At 47.0% G+C, this 25,679-nt stretch overlaps 1 protein-coding gene across 6 annotated transcripts in view; it reads right to left on the bottom strand.

Moving 5' to 3' along the window:
- The window catches only part of garnl3 (GTPase activating Rap/RanGAP domain like 3), a 209,267-nt gene continuing 183,588 nt past the window's right edge, over positions 1 to 25,679 (bottom strand). For all 6 annotated transcript variants that reach the window (XM_064943218.1, XM_064943221.1, XM_064943215.1 and 3 more), the window contains 3 exons: positions 20,355 to 20,567; positions 7,484 to 7,604; positions 1 to 3,892 (listed from right to left, as the gene is read on the bottom strand). In XM_064943218.1, coding sequence (XP_064799290.1) covers positions 3,727 to 3,892; positions 7,484 to 7,604; positions 20,355 to 20,567 — 500 coding nt within the window. In that variant the 3' untranslated portion in view covers positions 1 to 3,726. The remainder of the gene's footprint in view (positions 3,893 to 7,483; positions 7,605 to 20,354; positions 20,568 to 25,679) is intronic.

Below are 25,679 nucleotides of genomic sequence, written 5' to 3'. Positions count from 1 at the left end.
TGTGTTCAAATTTCATAAATATTTATTACATATCAATGAACAGAATTTACTACTTTCACAGCAGTGGTCTACAGCACTTGTTCAAATAACTGAAATCATTTTTCAAAAAATAATAATAATAATCATTTTAGAATAAAGTTTCATTTGAGGCCACATTTGAAACACAAACATTTACAAGTAGTACTTGGCATTAAAAACGATGGCGATACAATATTTTTAAGACACTTGGTGTTATTTTTATTATTTTTTTCTTTCGTTTTGATATCACAGAGAGGTTGAGCAACAGTCTAAACACTAAATATTGATTTAGATACAAAAACCACTGCAAAAACATCAAGGAGTAGGGGCGGTGTGAACAGGGACGACGGAAACAAAGCAGAGAGTGACAGGGAGAATGATCAAAGTGATAGAAGCCGTATTACAAACCTTCAAACCACCAGACATCCCACTCCCATTCACCTACACTCATGTTAAGAACCAGGGTAATAAATAACAAGTCAAATTCCATTGTAAAAATAGTCTCCCTATGGTTTCCCTCTGGTTTTGCGTAATAGTATTGAAAGAGACCATATTGAGACAGGCAAGTACAGAGAGAAACAGAAGAAAAGGGTGAGATAGAGAGAAGGGGGCTCATGCTCGATCAGAAGAGGGGTGCCATGTCACAAGCCGACCACACACGGGCACTCACATAGCCAAACAGATGCTTAAGCCAAGAACTCTCCCTAGTATTCCTCTCCGGACATGTACTGTATGTAGGTTTGGCAGCAACATCACAGTGACCTGTATAGTAGTAACAACAGAGCCTCTCCCTAATATTCCTCTCAGCATGATGCAGCGTAAGACACTGAGAACACAATATCATGCTGTACATCAAGGTCTGAACCCTGGTCTCCCACAGGAGATACCAAACTCCTAACCATTAGCCAAGTAGGAAATTCCCACTTGAACTAAGGATGACACTGATTTTGAAGTTGCAGGCGTGAGCCCAACTCATGTCCAGTACATACTGATGAAACACTACATTTACCATGATGCCCCGGTATTGAGTCATGTTTGACCCGACCCGCGTGCTGATATCACTCTACTCATTGGGATTGGTTACTTATCTATCTTATCAGAGGTGTGTTATGGCTTCCTCTGTGCTGTTTCAGTCTCTCTCTCACTCTCTCTTTACACGCATCACAACTCCTGTGTTCAGTAATGTCCCATTGCACTTGGGGAGTTATGCCTTGCTCCTAGTGAAGAGTTGGAGAGGAGAGGAAGTTCTGTCTTCCAAATAGTTCCTATAGGGACTCTGAGTTAGGCTACAGTACCTACCATTCACCATCTAACCCTCCTACCATCTAACCATAACCCATATACCATCTAGCCCTCCTACCATCTAACCCTCCAACCATCTAACCATAACCCATCGACCATCTAACCCATCTACCATCTAGCCCTCCTACCATCTAACCCTCCTACCATTTACCATCTAACCCTCATACCATCTAACCATAACCCATCTACCATCTAGCCCTCCTACCATCTAACCCTCCTACCATCTAACCATAACCCATCTACCATCTAACCCTCCTACCATCTAACCATAACCCATCTACCATCTAACCCTCCTACCATCTAACCATAACCCATCGACCATCTAGACCATCTACCATCTAACCCTCCTACCATCTAACCATCTACCATCTAACCCTCCTACCATCTAACCCTCCTACCATCTAACCATCTACCATCTAACCATAACCCATCTAACCCTAACCCTCCTACCATCTAACCCATCCTACCATCTAACCCTACTACCATCTAACCATAACCCATATACCATCTAACCCTAACCCTCCTACCATCTAACCCTCCTACCATCTAACCCTCCTACCATCTAACCAAAACCCATCTCTCATCTAACCCTAACCCATCTAACCCTAACCCTCCTACCACCTAACCCATCTATCATCTAACCCTCATATAATCTAACCCTAACCCATCTACCATCTAACCCTCCTACCATCTAACCCTAAACCTCCTACCACCTAACACATCTACCATCTAACCCTCCTATCATCTAACCCTAACCCATCTACCATCTAACCCTCCTATCATCTAAACCTAACCCATCTACCATCTAACCCTAACCAATCTACCATCTAAATGGACTCTCATCCACTATGTCTATGTCCTAAAAGCCACCCTATTCCCTATATAATGACCTACTTTTGATTAGCCCTCTATGGGCCCTGGTTAAAAGTTTGGACGCAACCTATGACCGACTACATTACCTCAAGCCATCACTCCTAAAATAAAGTAGTTGGCTACTTGATCAATTCTCCAACCCGACTAACAAGAGAATTAAGCTGATAGAGGTCCCACGTAGACAATAGCGGCCTAACACCAGACAGACCATGTCCACTGGACACAGACGTCAATTCAACGTCTATTCAATGCTGGTTCAATGTTATTTCATTGAAATGACGTTGGAACAATGTTGATTCAGCCAGTGTGTGCCCGGTGGATTGTGTCAGATACTGCAGCCGAACCCACTAGAAAGCCGATGAGCTAACTGCCCGCTGGCTATGACAATGTTGGGCCACTTATAGGCTAAGTAAGTAAGCTTACTGTCAGGGAAGGTTGTAGTCTGTGTATAAAAGACTATATGCGTTTTCATTCTGTGAGTACCTGGACTGAGGGATTCTCAGGGATAACCAGAAACAGGACAGTAGTAGCAAAGGCATGGCATGCAGGTGCTTTTAGAAACCCTAGAGGGGGGTGTGTGTGTGTGTGACTCTATGATGATTGAACCTAGCTCACAGACTCACTGTAAGATGGTATCTACAGAGGGATACATGACTAAGACCGCTACTGTCAGAGACCAGCCAATCAGAGGAGAGGTGGCTGATGGGAGTTGTGGTTTTGGTGTAGGATGTGGCGAATTGGCACTTGTGGGAGACTCTGCCTCCAGTCCAGCCCTGTCTACCTGCATACTGTGAGTTGGAAAGGAAACAGAACAAGACTGACAGACATGGAGAGCATAAAACATCTTACATTTACTAAATATGTGAATAAAATGTGTATTATAATATATCTATAAAGGCATACATGTCAGTGTGTATGCATCTTAATGTATAAATAGATGTATACATACATATATTATACTACAGTTGAAAGTGGAATAGGAAATAATCATATAATATGCAACAAATGGTAAGCCAAAGGAACTTCACCGGGGCGTCGGTTCCAACACAGATTCTTCTTCGTGCCTTGTGCGTGGATTTACATTCAGTTTTGGTTTATTGATGAAACCTTCGCCGTATAATGACCTCTGAACTCTGAACTAACCACACCACCTCAAATGACCTCCTCGTTTTCTTTGGGTTACTCGCTGCGGTGCAACACACACACGCATTCCTCTTCTACACACCACGTTTGAGGATGAAGACCCAGACCACAGAGATAAAAACTAAACAGAAATCAACAAACTACAAATAAAATGACCGAAAGGATGAGAGAAGGCGTGGATGAGGAGGAACGGAGGAGCAGAGAAGAGGGGGATGAGGAGGAAAGGAGGAGGAGTTAAGAGGGGGATGAGGAGGAAAGGAAGAGGAGAGAAGAGGGATGAGGAGGAAAGGAGGAGGAGAGAAGAGGGATGAGGAGGAAAGGAGGAGGAGAGAAGAGGTGGATGAGGAGGAAAGGAGGAGGGCAGAAAATAAGTGCATGATGGGATTGTCTTCACTTTAGGTCCAGGATGTCTTCTTCGAAAGAGGTGGGGAGGGTGAAGGGGCTGGCCAATGGCGGGCTCTCCTCTCTAAGCACCACTTTCTCTGGATCCGCCTCCGAGCTGAACGAGCAGTGCCGTTGGATGTCCGAGTCCGTGTCGGCCGACTCCGAGCCCACTCTGATAGGACACACAGCATGCCCATCAGTTTGAATCACTACATCATAACGTTTTACACTCATATCATTTGAACATTGGGGAACCGCCAGGGCCCTCTACGCCTTCAGAGAGGGCCTAAGGATAGATACAAATCTGTATATATTTTTCTTTTAATATAATCTGTAATTGTTTTCATTGATTTAATATTTTTTTGTCTTAATTGTAATGATATTCCTATTGTTTTGGAAAAAGAAGGGTTAATATCCAAGAGAAAAAAATATCCAATCAGAATTTTTCTTTGGTAGTCTCTTGGTAGAAATAATCTAGCTGGGCTCAACGCTCATTGGCTAGGCCCTCTGGCTTTGACTAGAAGGCACCAGCCAACGTCATTGACATTGACTTCAATTAAAGCAGCATTTTGGAATGACAGTAGATTCAACCAATCACAAATTGTCTTGTAATAGGTGGGACAATTTAACGATTCTTCAAGGCTCTTTAGAGAGCCTAATTATATGTCACTAATTCAGAGCCTTATCTTGTTTTCTCACGCTTGAGCCTAGCTAGCTGGCTAGCTTTTTGCAGTGAGTATATGTAACGATGGCAACTGCAGAGAGAGTAATCGAGGACAATGTGGTGGCTAAATTGTTAGCATCGCCCTTTTCAAGACTAACTTTTAATGAAAAGTTCAATCTTCTACAGACCGATAGACCAACTCCTGCACTGCCAGATTTGGTGCAACGAGGAAAGAGTTTTAAAAGGCATTTCCAAGTTAATAATTATGAGTGCTATCCGTGGATTACCAGCTGTGAGCTGACAAAAAAGCTTTACAGTTGGAATTGCCTACTCTTCAATACCGATAATAACTGGTTTCAAAGATTTTGCCTGTTTGACAAAGTCAGCACTTTGGCACACGACCTCTGCAACAACACAGAGAGGGGATTCCATCTACGAGGACACTGAGTGAGACAGGAGTACGAAGGGGGCGCAGGACCTCTGCAACAACACAGAGAGGGGATTCCATCTACGAGGACACTGAGTGAGACCGGAGTACCAAGGGGGCGCAGGACCTCTGCAACAACACAGAGAGGGGAAAAGGGAAAGTCCGATTCCATCTACGAGGACACTGTGAGTGAGACCAGAGTACCAAGGGGGCGCAGGACCTCTGCAACAACACAGAGAGGGGAAAAGGAAAAGTCCGATACCATCTACGAGGACACTGTGTGAGACCGGAGTACAAAGGGGGCACAGGACCTCTGCAACAACACAGAGAGGGGAAAAGGGAAAGTCCGATTCCATCTACGAGGACACTGTGAGTGAGACCGGAGTACCAAGGGGACGCAGGACACATATGCAAGGAGACGTTCACGGCCAGTACCAACAGCTACACAGTACGATCATCAACAACATTGTCACTCAGCTAAGAAACAGGCTCAATGACCATGAAAGGCTCATGTTCCTTGCCCTCCTTGACCCACAAATGTTCCCAATATATAGGGAAACGCCAAACTTTCCAAACTCTGTGTTCTCAAGTCTCGAGGAAAGTTATGGTCCTCATTTTGATTTGCCGCGGCTTAAAACAGAACTCACCGTTATGTACTCAATGTCTGACTTCAAGGGTAAGAGCCCGGCTGATCTGCTCCACTTTCTCCAGCAGAAGAGACTAATTGATTGTATGCACCAATTGTATCTGTTTACCTGTCTAGTTTTGACCATTCCAGTGTCCCCTACATCAGTAGAAAGAACATATTCCAGGAACACCACTGGACAGGCCCGACTGTCAGCCCTGGCCTTGATCTCAATCAAAAAATAACTTATTTCGGATTTAAAATCAAAAGACAAGCTATATGAATCTGCCCATTTCATAAAGAAGGACAGGAGAATGGACTTGGTTTTGAAATGATAATCATAATGGTGAGTGGACTTTTTGTTTTCATCTACAGCTTGCTTTTTGTTGCTATCTCGTTCATATCATTTTGAATACAATGTGTAAAATATTATTTCAACTTTAGATCACTGGTTGTGAGGTAAAAACAAAGATAATGACGTTGCAATTAGAAGTACTGTGTCCATGACATTTCATGTTGTGGCTCATTTTTTTTTTATTGTTGCATGCTGGAGATAGAACATTGAATACAGTGTGACTGTTCTCTCTGACAGCATATACTGTCCGTGGTCTTGAAACAATGTGAGTAGATGTGTGGTTCAATTTATTCTGCCACTATTTGAGTGACTGTTTGTTTTGCCACCTTTGTGTAGCTGTGCAGTGAGCCACAGTCGAGGCGTGGCTTAGGACCGATATTTGCCACCTTTGTGTAGCTGTGCAGTGAGCCACAGTCGAGGCGTGGCTTAGGACCGATATTTGCCACCGTTGTGTAGCTGTGCTGTGAGCCACAGTCGAGGCGTGGCTTAGGACCGATATTTGCCACCGTTGTGTAGCTGTGCAGTGAGCCACAGTCGAGGCGTGGCTTAGGACCGATATTTGCCACCGTTGAGTAGCTGTGCTGTGAGCCACAGTCGAGGCGTGGCTTAGGACCGATATTTGCCACCGTTGTGTAGCTGTGCAGTGAGCCACAGTCGAGGCTTGGCTTAGGACCGATATTTGCCACCGTTGTGTAGCTGTGCAGTGAGCCACAGTCGAGGAGTGGCTTTGGACCGATATTTGCAACCGTTGTGTAGCTGTGCTGTGAGCCACAGTCGAGGCGTGGCTTAGGACCGATATTTGCCACCGTTGTGTAGCTGTGCTGTGAGCCACAGTTGAGGCTTGGCTTAGGACCGATATTTGCCACCGTTGTGTAGCTGTGCAGTGAGCCACAGTCGAGGCGTGGCTTTGGACCGATATTTGCAACCGTTGTGTAGCTGTGCTGTGAGCCACAGTCGAGGCGTGGCTTAGGACCGATATTTGCCACCGTTGTGTAGCTGTGCTGTGAGCCACAGTCGAGGCGTGGCTTAGGACCGATATTTGCCACCGTTGTGTAGCTGTGCAGTGAGCCACAGTCGAGGCGTGGCTTAGGGCCGATATTTGCCACCGTTGTGTAGCTGTGCTGTGAGCCACAGTCGAGGCGTGGCTTAGGACCATTTGACTCTGGCATCAAAGAATTGCTTCTCCTACATAGGTCTGCAAAAGAAAGGTCTCAAATCATGCTCTGTATACACAGGCATCCGACTTCTCTATCTTTATGTCTGACGTCAGATCTTTTTCGGCAACTGAGGGCCTAGCTCCAATAGTCATCGTTCGCCACTGCATGGGGAGGCAAGTAGCCTAGTGGTTAGAGCATTGGACTAGTAACTGAAATGGTTGCAAGATCTAATCCTCGAGCTGACAAGGTAAAAATCTGCCGTTCTGCCCTTGAACAAGGCAGTTAACCTACTGTTCCTAGGCTGTCATTGAAAAATAAGAATTTGTTCTTAACAGACTTGCCTAGTGAAATAAGGGGACTCTTCTTAACACCCGTCCCCTTAACCCGGAAGCCAGCTGCATCAATGTGTCGGAGGAAACACCATTCAACTGACGACCGAAGTCAGCCTGCAGGCGCCTGGCCCTCCAAATGTATGACTTCTAATCACTGCTGCTATCTAGGTTTTGAGTTGTTGAAGATGATATGGGTCCTTCACCTGTCGCTGCTGGTGGAGGTCAATGTTCGTGCCTTTATCTCTTCCTCAGTGGTCTTCTTGCTCATCTTCCTCTGTTTGCCCATGCTGCTGTCTGTCTTACTGCTCGGCTCCTCGGTCAAGCCTGGGAAGAACACACAGAATAAGATCATTCAGTAGGGGAATGTCATGCCCACTCAGTAAGAACCGACCTCAACACAACCGCTCAATTAACCACTTAGAAAGGAGGAGCACAAATAGCATTACAATCGCTGGTGGTACTTAGAATGGTTCTAGTGGGATACAGTAGATTAGTATGCTGGGATGGTTCTAGTGGGTTACAGTAGATTAGTATGCTGGGATGGTTCTAGTGGGTTACAGCAGGTTAGTGTGCTGGGATGGTTCTAGTAGGTTACAGTAGATTAGTATGCTGGGATGGTTCTAGTGGGTTATAGTAGATTAGTGTGCTGGAATGGTTCTAGTGGGTTATAGTAGATTAGTGTGCTGGGATGGTTCTAGTAGGTTACAGTAGATTAGTATGCTGGGATGGTTCTAGTGGGTTACAGTAGATTAGTATGCTGGGATGGTTCTAGTGGGTTATAGTAGATTAGTGTGCTGGGATGGTTCTAGTGGGTTACAGTAGATTAGTGTGCTGGGATGGTTCTAGTGGGTTACAGTAGATTAGTATGCTGGGATGGTTCTAGTGGGTTATAGTAGATTAGTGTTCTGGGATGGTTCTAGTGGGTTACAGTAGATTAGTATGCTGGGATGGTTCTAGTGGGTTACAGCAGGTTAGTGTGCTGGGATGGTTCTAGTAGATTACAGTAGATTAGTATGCTGGGATGGTTCTAGTGGGTTATAGTAGATTAGTGTGCTGGAATGGTTCTAGTGGGTTCTAGTAGATTAGTGTGCTGGGATGGTTCTAGTGGGTTAGATAGGTTAGTGTGCTGGGATGGTTCTAGTGGGTTACAGTAGATTAGTGTGCTGGGATGGTTCTAGTGGGTTACAGTAGATTAGTATGCTGGGATGGTTCTAGTAGATTACAGTAGATTAGTATGCTGAGATGGTTCTAGTGGGTTATAGTAGATTAGTATGCTGGGATGGTTCTAGTGGGTTACAGTAGATTAGTGTGCTGGGATGGTTCTAGTGGGTTACAGTAGATTAGTATGCTGGGATGGTTCTAGTGGGTTATAGTAGATTAGTATGCTGGGATGGTTCTAGTGGGTTATAGTAGATTAGTATGTTGGGATGGTTCTAGTAGATTACAGTAGATTAGTATGCTGGGATGGTTCTAGTGGGTTATAGTAGATTAGTGTGCTGGGATGGTTCTAGTGGGTTACAGTAGATTAGTGTGCTGGGATGGTTCTAGTGGGTTACAGTAGATTAGTGTGCTGGGATGGTTCTAGTGGGTTACAGTAGATTAGTGTGCTGGGATGGTTCTAGTGGGTTACAGTAGATTAGTGTGCTGGGATGGTTCTAGTGGGTTACAGTAGATTAGTGTGCTGAGATGGTTCTAGTGGGTTAGATAGGTTAGTGTGCTGGGATGGTTCTAGTGGGTTATAGTAGATTAGTGTGCTGGGATGGTTCTAGTGGGTTACAGTAGATTAGTGTGCTGGGATGGTTCTAGTGGGTTACAGTAGATTAGTGTGCTGGGATGGTTCTAGTGGGTTAGATAGGTTAGTGTGCTGGGATGGTTCTAGTGGGTTATAGTAGATTAGTGTGCTGGGATGGTTCTAGTGGGTTACAGTAGATTAGTGTGCTGGGATGGTTCTAGTGGGTTAGATAGGTTAGTGTGCTGGGATGGGTCTAGTGGGTTACAGTAGATTAGTGTGCTGGGATGGTTCTAGTGGGTTACAGTAGATTAGTGTGCTGGGATGGTTCTAGTGGGTTACAGTAGATTAGTGTGCTGGGATGGTTCTAGTGGGTTACAGTAGATTAGTGTGCTGGGATGGTTCTAGTGGGTTAGATAGGTTAGTGTGCTGGGATGGTTCTAGTGGGTTATAGTAGATTAGTGTGCTGGGATGGTTCTAGTGGGTTACAGTAGATTAGTGTGCTGGGATGGTTCTAGTGGGTTAGATAGGTTAGTGTGCTGGGATGGTTCTAGTGGGTTACAGTAGATTAGTGTGCTGGGATGGTTCTAGTGGGTTACAGTAGATTAGTGTGCTGGGATGGTTCTAGTGGGTTACAGTAGATTAGTGTGCTGGGATGGTTCTAGTGGGTTACAGTAGATTAGTGTGCTGGGATGGTTCTAGTGGGTTACAGTAGATTAGTGTGCTGGGATGGTTCTAGTGGGTTAGATAGGTTAGTGTGCTGGGATGGTTCTAGTGGGTTATAGTAGATTAGTGTGCTGGGATGGTTCTAGTGGGTTACAGTAGATTAGTGTGCTGGGATGGTTCTAGTGGGTTAGATAGGTTAGTGTGCTGGGATGGTTCTAGTGGGTTACAGTAGATTAGTGTGCTGGGATGGTTCTAGTGGGTTACAGCAGGTTAGTGTGCTGGGATGGTTCTAGTAGGTTACAGTAGATTAGTATGCTGGGATGGTTCTAGTGGGTTATAGTAGATTAGTGTGCTGGAATGGTTCTAGTGGGTTATAGTAGATTAGTGTGCTGGGATGGTTCTAGTAGGTTACAGTAGATTAGTATGCTGGGATGGTTCTAGTGGGTTACAGTAGATTAGTATGCTGGGATGGTTCTAGTGGGTTATAGTAGATTAGTGTGCTGGGATGGTTCTAGTGGGTTACAGTAGATTAGTATGCTGGGATGGTTCTAGTGGGTTACAGTAGATTAGTATGCTGGGATGGTTCTAGTGGGTTATAGTAGATTAGTGTTCTGGGATGGTTCTAGTGGGTTACAGTAGATTAGTATGCTGGGATGGTTCTAGTGGGTTACAGCAGGTTAGTGTGCTGGGATGGTTCTAGTAGATTACAGTAGATTAGTATGCTGGGATGGTTCTAGTGGGTTATAGTAGATTAGTGTGCTGGAATGGTTCTAGTGGGTTCTAGTAGATTAGTGTGCTGGGATGGTTCTAGTGGGTTAGATAGGTTAGTGTGCTGGGATGGTTCTAGTGGGTTACAGTAGATTAGTGTGCTGGGATGGTTCTAGTGGGTTAGATAGGTTAGTGTGCTGGGATGGTTCTAGTGGGTTAGATAGGTTAGTGTGCTGGGATGGTTCTAGTGGGTTATAGTAGATTAGTGTGCTGGGATGGTTCTAGTGGGTTACAGTAGATTAGTGTGCTGGGATGGTTCTAGTGGGTTAGATAGGTTAGTGTGCTGGGATGGTTCTAGTAGGTTACAGTAGATTAGTATGCTGGGATGGTTCTAGTGGGTTATAGTAGATTAGTGTGCTGGAATGGTTCTAGTGGGTTATAGTAGATTAGTGTGCTGGGATGGTTCTAGTAGGTTACAGTAGATTAGTATGCTGGGATGGTTCTAGTGGGTTACAGTAGATTAGTATGCTGGGATGGTTCTAGTGGGTTACAGTAGATTAGTATGCTGGGATGGTTCTAGTGGGTTATAGTAGATTAGTGTTCTGGGATGGTTCTAGTGGGTTACAGTAGATTAGTATGCTGGGATGGTTCTAGTGGGTTACAGCAGGTTAGTGTGCTGGGATGGTTCTAGTAGATTACAGTAGATTAGTATGCTGGGATGGTTCTAGTGGGTTATAGTAGATTAGTGTGCTGGAATGGTTCTAGTGGGTTCTAGTAGATTAGTGTGCTGGGATGGTTCTAGTGGGTTAGATAGGTTAGTGTGCTGGGATGGTTCTAGTGGGTTATAGTAGATTAGTGTGCTGGGATGGTTCTAGTCGATTACAGTAGATTAGTATGCTGGGATGGTTCTAGTAGATTACAGTAGATTAGTATGCTGGGATGGTTCTAGTAGATTACAGTAGATTAGTATGCTGAGATGGTTCTAGTGGGTTATAGTAGATTAGTATGCTGGGATGGTTCTAGTGGGTTACAGTAGATTAGTGTGCTGGGATGGTTCTAGTGGGTTACAGTAGATTAGTATGCTGGGATGGTTCTAGTGGGTTATAGTAGATTAGTATGCTGGGATGGTTCTAGTGGGTTATAGTAGATTAGTATGTTGGGATGGTTCTAGTAGATTACAGTAGATTAGTATGCTGGGATGGTTCTAGTGGGTTATAGTAGATTAGTGTGCTGGGATGGTTCTAGTGGGTTACAGTAGATTAGTGTGCTGGGATGGTTCTAGTGGGTTACAGTAGATTAGTGTGCTGGGATGGTTCTAGTGGGTTACAGTAGATTAGTGTGCTGGGATGGTTCTAGTGGGTTACAGTAGATTAGTGTGCTGGGATGGTTCTAGTGGGTTACAGTAGATTAGTGTGCTGAGATGGTTCTAGTGGGTTAGATAGGTTAGTGTGCTGGGATGGTTCTAGTGGGTTATAGTAGATTAGTGTGCTGGGATGGTTCTAGTGGGTTACAGTAGATTAGTGTGCTGGGATGGTTCTAGTGGGTTACAGTAGATTAGTGTGCTGGGATGGTTCTAGTGGGTTAGATAGGTTAGTGTGCTGGGATGGTTCTAGTGGGTTATAGTAGATTAGTGTGCTGGGATGGTTCTAGTGGGTTACAGTAGATTAGTGTGCTGGGATGGTTCTAGTGGGTTAGATAGGTTAGTGTGCTGGGATGGTTCTAGTGGGTTACAGTAGATTAGTGTGCTGGGATGGTTCTAGTGGGTTACAGTAGATTAGTGTGCTGGGATGGTTCTAGTGGGTTACAGTAGATTAGTGTGCTGGGATGGTTCTAGTGGGTTACAGTAGATTAGTGTGCTGGGATGGTTCTAGTGGGTTAGATAGGTTAGTGTGCTGGGATGGTTCTAGTGGGTTATAGTAGATTAGTGTGCTGGGATGGTTCTAGTGGGTTACAGTAGATTAGTGTGCTGGGATGGTTCTAGTGGGTTAGATAGGTTAGTGTGCTGGGATGGTTCTAGTGGGTTACAGTAGATTAGTGTGCTGGGATGGTTCTAGTGGGTTACAGTAGATTAGTGTGCTGGGATGGTTCTAGTGGGTTACAGTAGATTAGTGTGCTGGGATGGTTCTAGTGGGTTACAGTAGATTAGTGTGCTGGGATGGTTCTAGTGGGTTACAGTAGATTAGTGTGCTGGGATGGTTCTAATGGGTTAGATAGGTTAGTGTGCTTGCAACACAAGGGTTGACGGTGTCATTCCCTCATGGGAAACATATAGTAAATATACTGTATGTGTCGCTGTCACCTGTAGGTGCTTGTAGATGGAAACATAAGCTGTGTTATACAATTTTTCCAATTGCTAACACACTAAAATGACACGCACAGCACAATTATTTAAACTGACACACAGAGAGCAAAACCTCTTCTCAAGTCTCCAAAAGTCTAAACACATTGTCTGCATTACACACATTTTGCAATTCAAAATGGCACTTTTTAAATGCACTGCACACGGTTCTCTGCATAAGACACAACAATCTGACATAAAGTCACATGTTTGCCATTTCAAAACACTGCCATTGAAAATGACACTACGTGAGCTAATTGGCCAATACATGTGCCACCTGGCCAAACACCTCAATGATTAATTGTTACCACTTCAATCAGGAAGTAAGCACGATGAAAAGACCACAGGTGAGCACCTTTTGTTTTACAACAACAATGGAAGCCATTGCAGAGAGGAAGAGGGAGGGTGAGAATGAGAGGGGGAGGAAGAGTGAGAGGTAGGGGTAGAGTTGGTAAAGGAGTTCATGGCCAAAGAAGACAACAACTTTCAAATGAAATCAGAGCAACCTGAGTTGATCATGTCATCAACGATGGGCTGACAATGTGAGAGGCTGGACAGAGAGTGAAATCAGAGTAACCTTAGTTGATCATGTCATCAACCATGGGCTGACAATGCGAGAGGCTGGACAGAGAGTGAAATCAGAGTAACCTTAGTTGATCATGACATCCACCATGGGCTGACAATGTGAGAGGCTGGACAGAGAGTGAAATCAGAGTAACCTTAGTTGATCATGTCATCAACCATGGGCTGACACTGCGAGAGGCTGGACAGAGAGTGAAATCAGAGTAACCTTAGTTGATCATGTCATCAACCATGGGCTGACAATGTCAGAGGCTGGACAGAGAGTGAAATCAGAGTAACCTTAGTTGATCATGACATCCACCATGGGCTGACACTGTGAGAGGCTGGACAGAGAGTGAAATCAGAGTAACCTTAGTTGATCATGTCATCAACCATGGGCTGACAATGTGAGAGGCTGGACAGAGAGTGAAATCAGAGTAACCTTAGTTGATCATGTCATCAACCATGGGCTGACAATGTGAGAGGCTGGACAGAGAGTGAAATCAGAGTAACCTTAGTTGATCATGTCATCAACCATGGGCTGACACTGCGAGAGGCTGGACAGAGAGTGAAATCAGAGTAACCTTAGTTGATCATGTCATCAACCATGGGCTGACAATGCGAGAGGCTGGACAGAGAGCGCAGTCCAACTTGAGCCGTTTTACTGTCGCCTGTGTCCTCCGGACATTGAGACTGAAGTACAGGTATGTAACCAACATTTCTTTCACACTATGTAGTACACTCCATGTCATAGTGTATCAGTTGGGTGACACCTGTTTACTTCATGAATGGCTGATGTCATACACTAACTGCACACATTTGCTGTAGATTTTACTCTACTATGGGGGAAATATCTTTAGGCTGCATTGCCCAAGCCCTATATTTTTGTTTTTGTTTTTCTAAAGGACTGAGAGACCCAACCATGGTGGAGGAAGGGGTCAAGTGTTCACCGGGGTATAGGAAGCTAACATTGTAAACTTGGTTTTGGAAAATAATGAAATCAGATTACGAGAAATTCAAAGCCACATGATCCAAGACAACAACATATTCAACAACATTCAACGAGTCAGTCTGTCCACATTGGCTCGCATTCTCAAGCGAAACCAGATCAGAATGAAACAACTTTATAAGGTGCCGTTTGAGAGAAACTCTCAAAGAAACAAAGAGGTCAGACAAGCATATGTGGATGTAAGTACAATATTGACTGCAGTACACTACACACAACATTGTTTCCCAGTGTACTGGATAACACCATATTGACTGCTTTTGTTCTTTGTTTTCAGGGAGTACTGGAAATGGATGCTCATGCAATCCCACATGAGTTCATCTTTATAGATGAGGCTGGGTTCAACCTAGCAAAGACCAGAAGAAGGGGGGGAAATAGATGTTCCTGGCCAACGTGGTGGGAACATCACAATGTGCGCTGCCATCTCCAATACGCATGGTGTCCTCCACCCCATTATAGATGTTCCTGTCCAACGTGGTGGGAACATCACAATGTGCGCTGCCATCTCCAATACGCATGGTGTCCTCCATCGTCATGCCAACCTTGGACCATACAACAGCCTATATTCTCACATTTCTGGACAGACTCCAGAACATTCTCATACCACCAGAGCGTATGACTGATGCAGACCATCAAAGATACCCGGTGCGTTGTAGTATGGGACAACGTGAGCTTTCATCGTGCAGCCCCAGTCCAAAACTGGTTTGCTGACCACCCACCATTTCTCGTGCAATACCTCCCACCGTACTCACCATTTCTGAACCCCATAGAAGAGTTATTTTCGGCACGGCGGTGGAAGGTATATGACCGGCAGCCCTTTGTGCGCAGGCCTCTTGTGCAGGTTATGGAAGAGGCATGTGATGAGATTGATGTGGGTGCGATTCAGGGATGGATAAGGCACTCAAGGTACTTCTTCCCTCGATGTCTGGCAAGGGAAGATATTGCCTGTGATGTGGACGAGGCGTTGTGGCCAGACCCAGCTGTGCGGCAAGATGCTGCCTAATTATTTTTCTTCTCTCTTTTTTTCTATATACAGTATTTTTTTCTGCACATTTCTTTCTGGAATTTTCTTTTTCAGTTAACTGTTTTTTTGTGAGCATATTTTTGTTCAGTCAAATGTAAAAATATCTGCTGTGCATATGTTGCACTGACTTGTTTGGTGAAAAATAAAATGTTTCAACAGCATGTGTGTGTATCTGCAAATATTTCTGTGTATCTGAAGAATTTTCTACAATTTGAACTAAGCATACTAAAGATGAGTGCTTTTCATTATGCCCAACAGTGTGTAGTTGGTTAGACAAAAATCTGGTAATATGAATTAAGTGTGTGCCATTTTGTGCAAATGTTTGATTTTGATAATGCATTCTGTAGTTTTGGTTGCAGTGCTTCATTTTGCAGTATATATGAGGTATTTTGCAGTTTGGGTGTGTGGTTTTGTGAATTGTGTTAAGTATTTTGATAAAACCAGCCTAGTTTGCAAAATTGTGTTTTAGCAATTGGGAAAAACTGTAATACTCATACCAACCGCACTAACCATACTATTTGTGATGTGAATTGAGTATACAGTATGGTTCTTGGTCATAGTATGGATATAGTTAGCATGCCAAAAGTTCCCGGATGTCATTCTAAATTCACCAAAATATGACGTATACACTCAGAGGACACCATTTCTGTACTTTAGGGCCCATAATGCAATTCTTCAGGAAATGGGAGTGACTTCACAACGTTTCCAGATTTGAAGAAAATGGCGGAAAATATGCAGCTGAAGTACAGCAAGAGCGGATACAAATTCATTGCTTTAACTAATTATGACAAATGTTAAGAAAATGTTGAGCAATGTAATAAAGCAATGACTTTTCAAATAAGACAATTTGTTCGCTACGCTGTCCTTACGAACCACATAGCGTATCATTACAGCAGTATGTACCAGTATGTTGTTAGCTAGCTACCTAAAGTTAGTTGGCTACTTATACATCAAACTTGGCATATCCAAGATGGCGTAGCAGTGCAGACGTGCTTGTCGTTGTCCCATGTAAATTGTCTTTTTTTCGTCTTTTTTGTATATATTTCAATCTCTTTTTCCATTTTCCGCTATTTTTAGACCTCATAGCTAGAACCTCCATCAGAAGCTAACCATCAGATGCTAACCAGGTAATTAGCTACTAGCTATTTAGTCATTGCTAGCCATTGCTAGCCACTGCTAGCGGCTTTTACCTCTAGCTCAGACACCAGCCGCTTTTACCCTGGATAATACCCGCCAGTCTGCACAACGCCAGTCTGCACAGCGCGATATCAACCCTGAGCATATCAGGACTGCTTTTCTCCACCATTATTCCAGATCCTCGCAGCTATCTAACTGCTACCGAGAGGCCCAGCCCCAAAGCTAGCCTTTGAACAAGACCCATCTCCCGGCCTGCTCAGTGGCTATGATCACTCGGCTACACAGCTGATGCCTCCCGAACTCCATTAACACGACTAGAAGCCACTAGCCATAGTGGCTAACGCCCTTGTCACGAAGCTAGCACCAGTTAGCCTTGAGCCAGGCGCATCTCCCGGCTAGCAAACAATATTACTCCAGCTACATTACCTCTTTTGCCAATTGGCCTAGACCCTTTGTCGACATGGAGCCCCGCAGATCCACGATTGGTCTGATGACATAATTCCAACTAATTCCGGCCTGCTAACTTATGAACGCTGTGTCTCCCACTTGCTAGCGTGGTAACGACTTCCCTGTTTCATCTATAGCTGTTCACTGGACCCTATGATCACCTGGCTACATAGCTGATGACTGCTAGACTGTTCATCAATCACGGTACTCCATTTAGTTTGTTTTGTTTATCTGTCGGCCCCAGCCTCAAATTCAGGCCCTGTGTGTAGTTAACTGACCCTATCTGCCCATTCATCGCCATTTTACCCGTTGTTGTTGTCTTAGCTGATTAGCTGTTGCTGTCTTACCCGTTGTCTTAGCTAGCTGTTCCAATCAACACTTGCGATTGCTTTATGCCTCACTTTATGTCTCTCTCTAATGTCAATATGCCTTGTATACTGTTGTTTAGGGTAGTTATCATTGTTTTATTTTACTGCGGAACCACTAGCCCTAGTCAACATGCTCAGATACCTCTTTTGTCCCACCTCCCACACATGGGGTGACCTCACCTAGCATAACTAGTATCTCCAGAGATGCAACCTCTCTTACTCAAATGCCTAGGTTTACCTCATAGTACATTATGCCCTGAATCTATTCTACCACGCCCATTCTCTGTCCCCAACCCAGGCCCTGTGTGTACCTAGGCGCTCTCATTTGTTGACTTCTGTAACCGTAAATGCCTTGATTTCATGCATGTTTACATGAGAAGCCTCCTCCGTGGAGCTGGTACAGGACTACCGGACTGGGGAGACGCCCTGGAGGCCTGGTGTGTGGAGCCGGCACAGGTGGCACCGGACGGGTGACATGCACTTCAGGGAGAGTGCGAGGAACCGGCACAGGACGTACCGGACTGAAACCAAAAGGGGGAGTGAAGGGGGGTGACTAGTGTTGGTGGTGGCTCCGGTGCGAGTCGTAGCCCCCCCAGACCATGACGCTGGGCTGAACGCTGTGCCTGGACTGGGCACTGGCGCAGAGGATGGCTCTGGCCCTGGAGCTGGGTTGGACGCCGTGCCTGGACTGGGCACCGGCGCATAGGAAGGCTCCGGCCTTGGAGCAGGACTGGACGCTGTGCTAGGACTGGACATTGGCGCAGAGGAAGGGTCCGGCCTAGGAGCTGGGTTGGACACCGCGCCCGGACTGGGCACCGGCGCAGAGGAGAGCTCCGGGCCATGGAGCGGGACTGGACACCGCGCCTGGACTGTGCACTTGCGCAGAGGAAGGCTCCGGCCTTAGAGCGGGACTGGACACCGTGCCTGGACTGGGCATCGGCGCAGAGGAAGGCTCCTGCCCAAGACACCGGCCTTGGAGTGGGACTGGGAAGGCGCACTGGAGGCCTGGTGCATGGAGCCGGCACAGGTAGCACCGGACTGGTGACACACACTTCAGGGCGGGTGCGGGGAGCTGGCACCGGACGTACCGGGCTGGGGAGGCATACTGGAGGCCTGGTGCGTGGAACAGGCACAGGTGCCACCGGACTGGTGACACACACTTCAAGGGCGAGTGCGGGGTGCTGGCACAGGACGTACCGGACTGGGGAGGCGCACTGGAGACATGGTGCGTGGAGCCGGCACAGGTAGGACCTGACTGGTAACATGCACTTCAGGGAGAGTGCGAGGAACCGGCACAGGACGTACCGGATTGAAACCAAAAGGAGGGGTTAGTGGGGGTGACTAGTGTTGGTGGTGGCTCCGGTGCGGGTCGTAGCCCCCCCAGACCCCGGATCCGACCATGGCGCCGGACTGAACGCTGTGCCTAGACAGGGCACAAAATATTAATTTTACAACATCTGCTGCCTCAGTTTGTATGATGGCAATTTGCATATACTCCAGAATGTTATGAAGAGTGATCAGATGAATTGCAATTAATTGCAAAGTCCCTCTTTGCCATGCAAATGAACTGAATCCCAAAACAAGATTTCCACTGCATTTCAACTCTGCCACAAAAGGACCAGATGGCATCATGTCAGTGATTCTCTCGTTAACACAGGTGTGAGTGTTGACGAGGACAAGGCTGGAGATCACTCTGTCATGCTGATTGAGTTTGAATAACAGACTGGAAGCTTCAAAAGGAGGGTGGTGCTTGGAATCATTGTTCTGTCAACCATGATTACCTGCAAGGAAACACAGGGCCGTCATCATCGCTTAGCACAAAAAGGGCTTCACAGGCAAGGGTATTGCTGCCAGTAAGATTGCACCCAAATCAACCATTTATCGGATCATCAAGAACTTCAAGGAGAGCGGTTCAATTGTTGTGAAGAAGGCTTCAGGGCACCCAAGAAAGTCCAGCAAGCGCCAGGACCGTTCTCCTAAAGTTGATTCAGCTGCGGGATCGGGACAACACCAGTACAGAGCTTGCTCAGGAATGGCAGCAGGCAGGTGTGCGTGCATCTGCACGCACAGTGAGGCAAAGACTTTTGGAGGATGGCCTGGTGTCAGGAAGGGCAGCAAAGAAGCCACTTCTCTCCAGGAAAAACATCAGGGATAGACTGATATTCTGCAAAAGGTACAGGGATTGGACTGCTGAGGACTGGGGTAAAGTAATTTTCTCTGTTGAATCCCCTTTCTGATTGTTAGGGGCATCCGGAAAAAGCTTGTCCGGAGAAGACAAGGTGAGCGCTACCATCAGTCCTGTGTCATGCCAACACTAAAGCATCCTGAGACCATTCATGTGTGGGGTTGCTTCTCAGCCAAGGGAGTGGGCTCACTCACAATTTTGCCTAAGAGCACAGCCATAAATAAAGAATGTTTCCAACACATCCTCCGAGAGCAACTTCTCCCAACCATCTAGGAACAGTTTGCTGACGACCAATGCCTTTTCCAGCATAATGGAGCACCTTGCCATAAGGTAAAAGTGATAACTAAGTGGCTCGGGAACAAAACATGGATATTTTGGGTCCATGGCCAGGAAACTCCCCAGACCTTAATCCCATTTAGAAATTGTGGTCAATCCTCAAGAGGCGGATGGACAAACAAAAACCCACAAATTCTGATAAACTCCAAGCATTGATTATGCAAGAATGGGCTGCCATCAGTCAGGATGTGGCCCAGAAGTTAATTGACAGCATGCCAGGGTGGATTGCAGAGGTCTTGAAAAAGAAGGGTCAACACTGCAAATATTGACTCATTGCATCAACTTCATGTAATTGTCAATAAAAGTATTTGACACTTATGAAATGCTTGTAATTATACTTCAGTATTCCATAGTAACATCTGTCAAAAATATCTAGACATTGAAGCAGCCAACTTTGTGAAAATGTGTGTGTGTGTGTGTGTGTGTGTGTGTGTGTGTGTGTGTGTGTGTGTAGTCAGGGGTGTGTGTGTGTGTCTGCATCTGTGTGTATGTGTGTGTGTCTGCATCTATGTGTGTGTGTGTGTAGTCAGGGGTGTGTGTGTACAGTCCAGTCTTGGTGCCTCACTCACCCAGAAGCTCCTTACGGGTGCGACTGGCGATTTCTTTGATCTCCATGCGGGACAGAGACAGGGTGTGTGAGGACCCCTGCATGAGGGCCCCCGCGGGGGCTGTCAGGCCCGTCACCACCTTGTTGACCAGCGGGGACTTGAGGGGCCTCTCGATGCTGCGGCCCACTAGGTTACTCAGTGGGATCTTGAAGATATGCTTACACTGTGTCTCACCTGGAGGTTGAAGGAGAGATACAGAGAGAGTAGGGATGGATGGAGAAGGAGAGATACAGAGAGTGGGGATGGATGGACAAGGAGAGATACAGAGAGAGTGGGGATGGATGGAGAAGGAGAGATACAGAGAGAGTGGGGATGGATGGAGAAGGAGAGATACAGAGAGAGTGGGGATGGATGGAGAAGGAGAGATACAGAGAGTGGGGATGGATGGAGAAGGAGCGATACAGAGAGTGGGGATGGGATGGAGAAGGAGAGATACAGAGAGAGTGGGGATGGATGGAGAAGGAGAGATGCAGAGAGAGTGGGGATGGATGGAGAAGGAGAGATACAGAGAGAGTGGGGATGGATGGAGAAGGAGAGATACAGAGAGAGTGGGGATGGATGGAGAAGGAGAGATACAGAGAGAGTGGGGATGGATGGAGAAGGAGAGATACAGAGAGAGTGGGGATGGATGGAGAAGGAGAGATACAGAGAGTGGGGATGGATGGAGAAGGAGAGATACAGAGAGTGGGGATGGATGGAGAAGGAGAGATACAGAGAGAGTGGGGATGGGATGGAGAAGGAGAGATACAGAGAGTAGGGATGGATGGAGAAGGAGAGATGCAGAGAGTGTGGGGATGGATGGAGAAGGAGAGATACAGAGAGAGTGGGGATGGATGGAGAAGGAGAGATGCAGAGAGAGTGGGGATGGATGGAGAAGGAGAGATACAGAGAGTGGGGATGGATGGAGAAGGAGAGATACAGAGAGAGTGGGGATGGGATGGAGAAGGAGAGATACAGAGAGTAGGGATGGATGGAGAAGGAGAGATACAGAGAGTAGGGATGGATGGAGAAGGAGAGATGCAGAGAGTGTGGGGATGGATGGAGAAGGAGAGATACAGAGAGAGTGGGGATGGATGGAGAAGGAGAGATGCAGAGAGAGTGGGGATGGGATGGAGAAGGAGAGATACAGAGAGTAGGGATGGGATGGAGAAGGAGAGATACAGAGAGAGTGGGGATGGGATGGAGAAGGAGAGATACAGAGAGTAGGGATGGGATGGAGAAGGAGAGATACAGAGAGTAGGGATGGATGGAGAAGGAGAGATGCAGAGAGTGTGGGGATGGATGGAGAAGGAGAGATACAGAGAGAGTGGGGATGGATGGAGAAGGAGAGATGCAGAGAGAGTGGGGATGGATGGACAAGGAGAGATACAGAGAGAGTGGGGATGGATGGAGAAGGAGAGATGCAGAGAGAGTGGGGATGGATGGACAAGGAGAGATACAGAGAGAGTGGGGATGGATGGAGAAGGAGAGATACAGAGTGGGGATGGATGGAGAAGGAGAGATACAGAGAGAGTGGGGATGGATGGAGAAGGAGAGATACAGAGTGGGGATGGATGGAGAAGGAGAGATACAGAGAGAGTGGGGATGGATGGAGAAGGAGAGATACAGAGAGAGTGGGGATGGATGGAGAAGGAGAGATGCAGAGAGTGGGGATGGATGGAGAAGGAGAGATACAGAGAGAGTGGGGATGGGATGGAGAAGGAGAGATACAGAGAGTGGGGATGGATGGAGAAGGAGAGATGCAGAGAGTGGGGATGGATGGAGAAGGAGAGATACAGAGAGTGGGGATGGATGGAGGATGAGAGATGCAGAGAGTGGGGATGGATGGAGAAGGAGAGATACAGAGAGAGTGGGGATGGATGGAGAAGGAGAGATGCAGAGAGAGTGGGGATGGATGGAGAAGGAGAGATACAGAGAGAGTGGGGATGGATGGAGAAGGAGAGATGCAGAGAGTGGGGATGGATGGAGAAGGAGAGATGCAGAGAGTGGGGATGGATGGAGAAGGAGAGATGCAGAGAGTGGGGATGGATGGAGAAGGAGAGATACAGAGAGAGTGGGGATGGATGGAGGATGAGAGATGCAGAGAGTGGGGATGGATGGACAAGGAGAGATACAGAGAGAGTGGGGATGGATGGAGAAGGAGAGATACAGAGAGAGTGGGGATGGATGGAGAAGGAGAGATACAGAGAGAGTGGGGATGGATGGACAAGGAGAGATACAGAGAGAGTGGGGATGGATGGAGAAGGAGAGATACAGAGAGAGTGGGGATGGGATGGAGAAGGAGAGATGCAGAGAGAGTGGGGATGGATGGAGAAGGAGAGATACAGAGAGAGTGGGGATGGATGGAGAAGGAGAGATACAGAGAGAGTGGGGATGGATGGACAAGGAGAGATACAGAGAGAGTGGGGATGGATGGACAAGGAGAGATACAGAGAGAGTGGGGATGGATGGAGAAGGAGAGATACAGAGAGAGTGGGGATGGGATGGAGAAGGAGAGATGCAGAGAGAGTGGGGATGGATGGAGAAGGAGAGATACAGAGAGTGGGGATGGATGGAGAAGGAGAGATACAGAGAGAGTGGGATGGATGGAGAAGGAGAGATACAGAGAGAGTGGGGATGGATGGACAAGGAGAGATACAGAGAGAGTGGGGATGGATGGAGAAGGAGAGATACAGAGAGAGTGGGGATGGGATGGAGAAGGAGAGATGCAGAGATTGGGGATGGATGGAGAAGGAGAGATACAGAGAGTGTGGGGATGGATGGAGAAGGAGAGATACAGAGAGAGTGGGGATGGGATGGAGAAGGAGAGATGCAGAGAGTGGGGATGGATGGAGAAGGAGAGATACAGAGAGAGTGGGGATGGATGGAGAAGGAGAGATACAGAGAGTGGGGATGGATGGAGAAGGAGAGATACAGAGAGAGTGGGGATGGATGGACAAGGAGAGATACAGAGAGAGTGGGGATGGATGGAGAAGGAGAGATACAGAGAGAGTGGGGATGGGATGGAGAAGGAGAGATGCAGAGAGAGTGGGGATGGATGGAGAAGGAGAGATACAGAGAGAGTGGGGATGGATGGAGAAGGAGAGATACAGAGAGAGTGGGGATGGATGGAGAAGGAGAGATACAGAGAGATTGGGGATGGATGGACAAGGAGAGATACAGAGAGAGTGGGGATGGATGGACAAGGAGAGATACAGAGAGAGTGGGGATGGATGGAGAAGGAGAGATACAGAGAGAGTGGGGATGGATGGAGAAGGAGAGATGCAGAGAGTAGGGATGGATGGAGAAGGAGAGATACAGAGAGTGGGGATGGATGGAGAAGGAGCGATACAGAGAGTGGGGATGGGATGGAGAAGGAGAGATACAGAGAGAGTGGGGATGGATGGAGAAGGAGAGATACAGAGAGAGTGGGGATGGATGGAGAAGGAGAGATACAGAGAGAGTGGGGATGGGATGGAGAAGGAGAGATACAGAGAGTAGGGATGGATGGAGAAGGAGAGATACAGAGAGTGGGGATGGATGGAGAAGGAGCGATACAGAGAGTGGGGATGGGATGGAGAAGGAGAGATACAGAGAGAGTGGGGATGGATGGAGAAGGAGAGATACAGAGAGAGTGGGGATGGATGGAGAAGGAGCGATACAGAGAGAGTAGGGATGGATGGAGAAGGAGCGATACAGAGAGAGTGGGGATGGATGGAGAAGGAGAGATACAGAGAGAGTGGGGATGGATGGAGAAGGAGAGATGCAGAGAGTGGGGATGGATGGAGAAGGAGAGATACAGAGAGAGTGGGGATGGATGGAGAAGGAGAGATACAGAGAGAGTGGGGATGGGATGGAGAAGGAGAGATGCAGAGAGTGGGGATGGATGGAGGATGAGAGATACAGAGAGAGTGGGGATGGATGGAGAAGGAGAGATACAGAGAGTGGGGATGGATGGAGAAGGAGACATACAGAGAGAGTGGGGATGGATGGAGAAGGAGAGATGCAGAGAGTGGGGATGGATGGACAAGGAGAGATGCAGAGAGTGGGGATGGATGGAGAAGGAGACATACAGAGAGAGTGGGGATGGATGGAGAAGGAGAGATACAGAGAGTGGGGATGGATGGAGAAGGAGAGATGCAGAGAGAGTGGGGATGGATGGAGAAGGAGAGATACAGAGAGATTGGGGATGGATGGAGAAGGAGAGATGCAGAGAGTGGGGATGGATGGAGAAGGAGAGATGCAGAGAGAGTGGGGATGGATGGAGAAGGAGAGATACAGAGAGAGTGGGGATGGATGGAGAAGGAGAGATGCAGAGAGTGGGGATGGTTGGAGAAGGAGAGATACAGAGAGAGTGGGGATGGATGGAGAAGGAGAGATGCAGAGAGTGGGGATGGATGGACAAGGAGAGATACAGAGAGAGTGGGGATGGATGGAGAAGGAGAGATGCAGAGAGTGGGGATGGATGGACAAGGAGAGATGCAGAGAGAGTGGGGATGGATGGAGAAGGAGAGATGCAGAGAGTGGGGATGGGTTGGAGAAGGAGAGATGCAGAGAGAGTGGGGATGGATGGACAAGGAGAGATACAGAGAGAGTGGGGATGGATGGAGAAGGAGAGATGCAGAGAGTGGGGATGGATGGACAAGGAGAGATGCAGAGAGAGTGGGGATGGATGGAGAAGGAGAGATGCAGAGAGTGGGGATGGGTTGGAGAAGGAGAGATGCAGAGAGAGTGGGGATGGATGGACAAGGAGAGATCCAGAGAGAGTGGGGATGGATGGAGAAGGAGAGATGCAGAGAGTGGGGATGGATGGACAAGGAGAGATGCAGAGAGTGGGGATGGATGGAGAAGGAGAGATACAGAGAGATTGGGGATGGATGGACAAGGAGAGATACAGAGAGAGTGGGGATGGGTTGGAGAAGGAGAGATACAGAGAGTGGGGATGGATGGACAAGGAGAGATGCAGAGAGTGGGGATGGATGGAGAAGGAGAGATGCAGAGAGAGTGGGGATGGATGGAGAAGGAGAGATACAGAGAGAGTGGGGATGGATGGACAAGGAGAGATGCAGAGAGAGTGGGGATGGGATGGAGAAGGAGAGATACAGAGAGAGTGGGGATGGATGGAGGATGAGAGATGCAGAGAGAGTGGGGATGGGGTGGAGAAGGAGAGATACAGAGAGAGTGGGGATGGGATGGAGAAGGAGAGATACAGAGAGAGTGGGGATGGATGGAGAAGGAGAGATACAGAGAGAGTGGGGATGGATGGAGAAGGAGAGATACAGAGAGAGTGGGGATGGATGGAGAAGG

The sequence above is a fragment of the Oncorhynchus masou genome, chromosome 28 (genome assembly GCF_036934945.1).
Source record: "Oncorhynchus masou masou isolate Uvic2021 chromosome 28, UVic_Omas_1.1, whole genome shotgun sequence".
Taxonomy (NCBI): domain Eukaryota; kingdom Metazoa; phylum Chordata; class Actinopteri; order Salmoniformes; family Salmonidae; genus Oncorhynchus; species Oncorhynchus masou.
The sequence above is the reverse complement of the archived record's forward strand: the minus strand, read 5'-3'. Positions and strand labels throughout refer to the sequence as shown.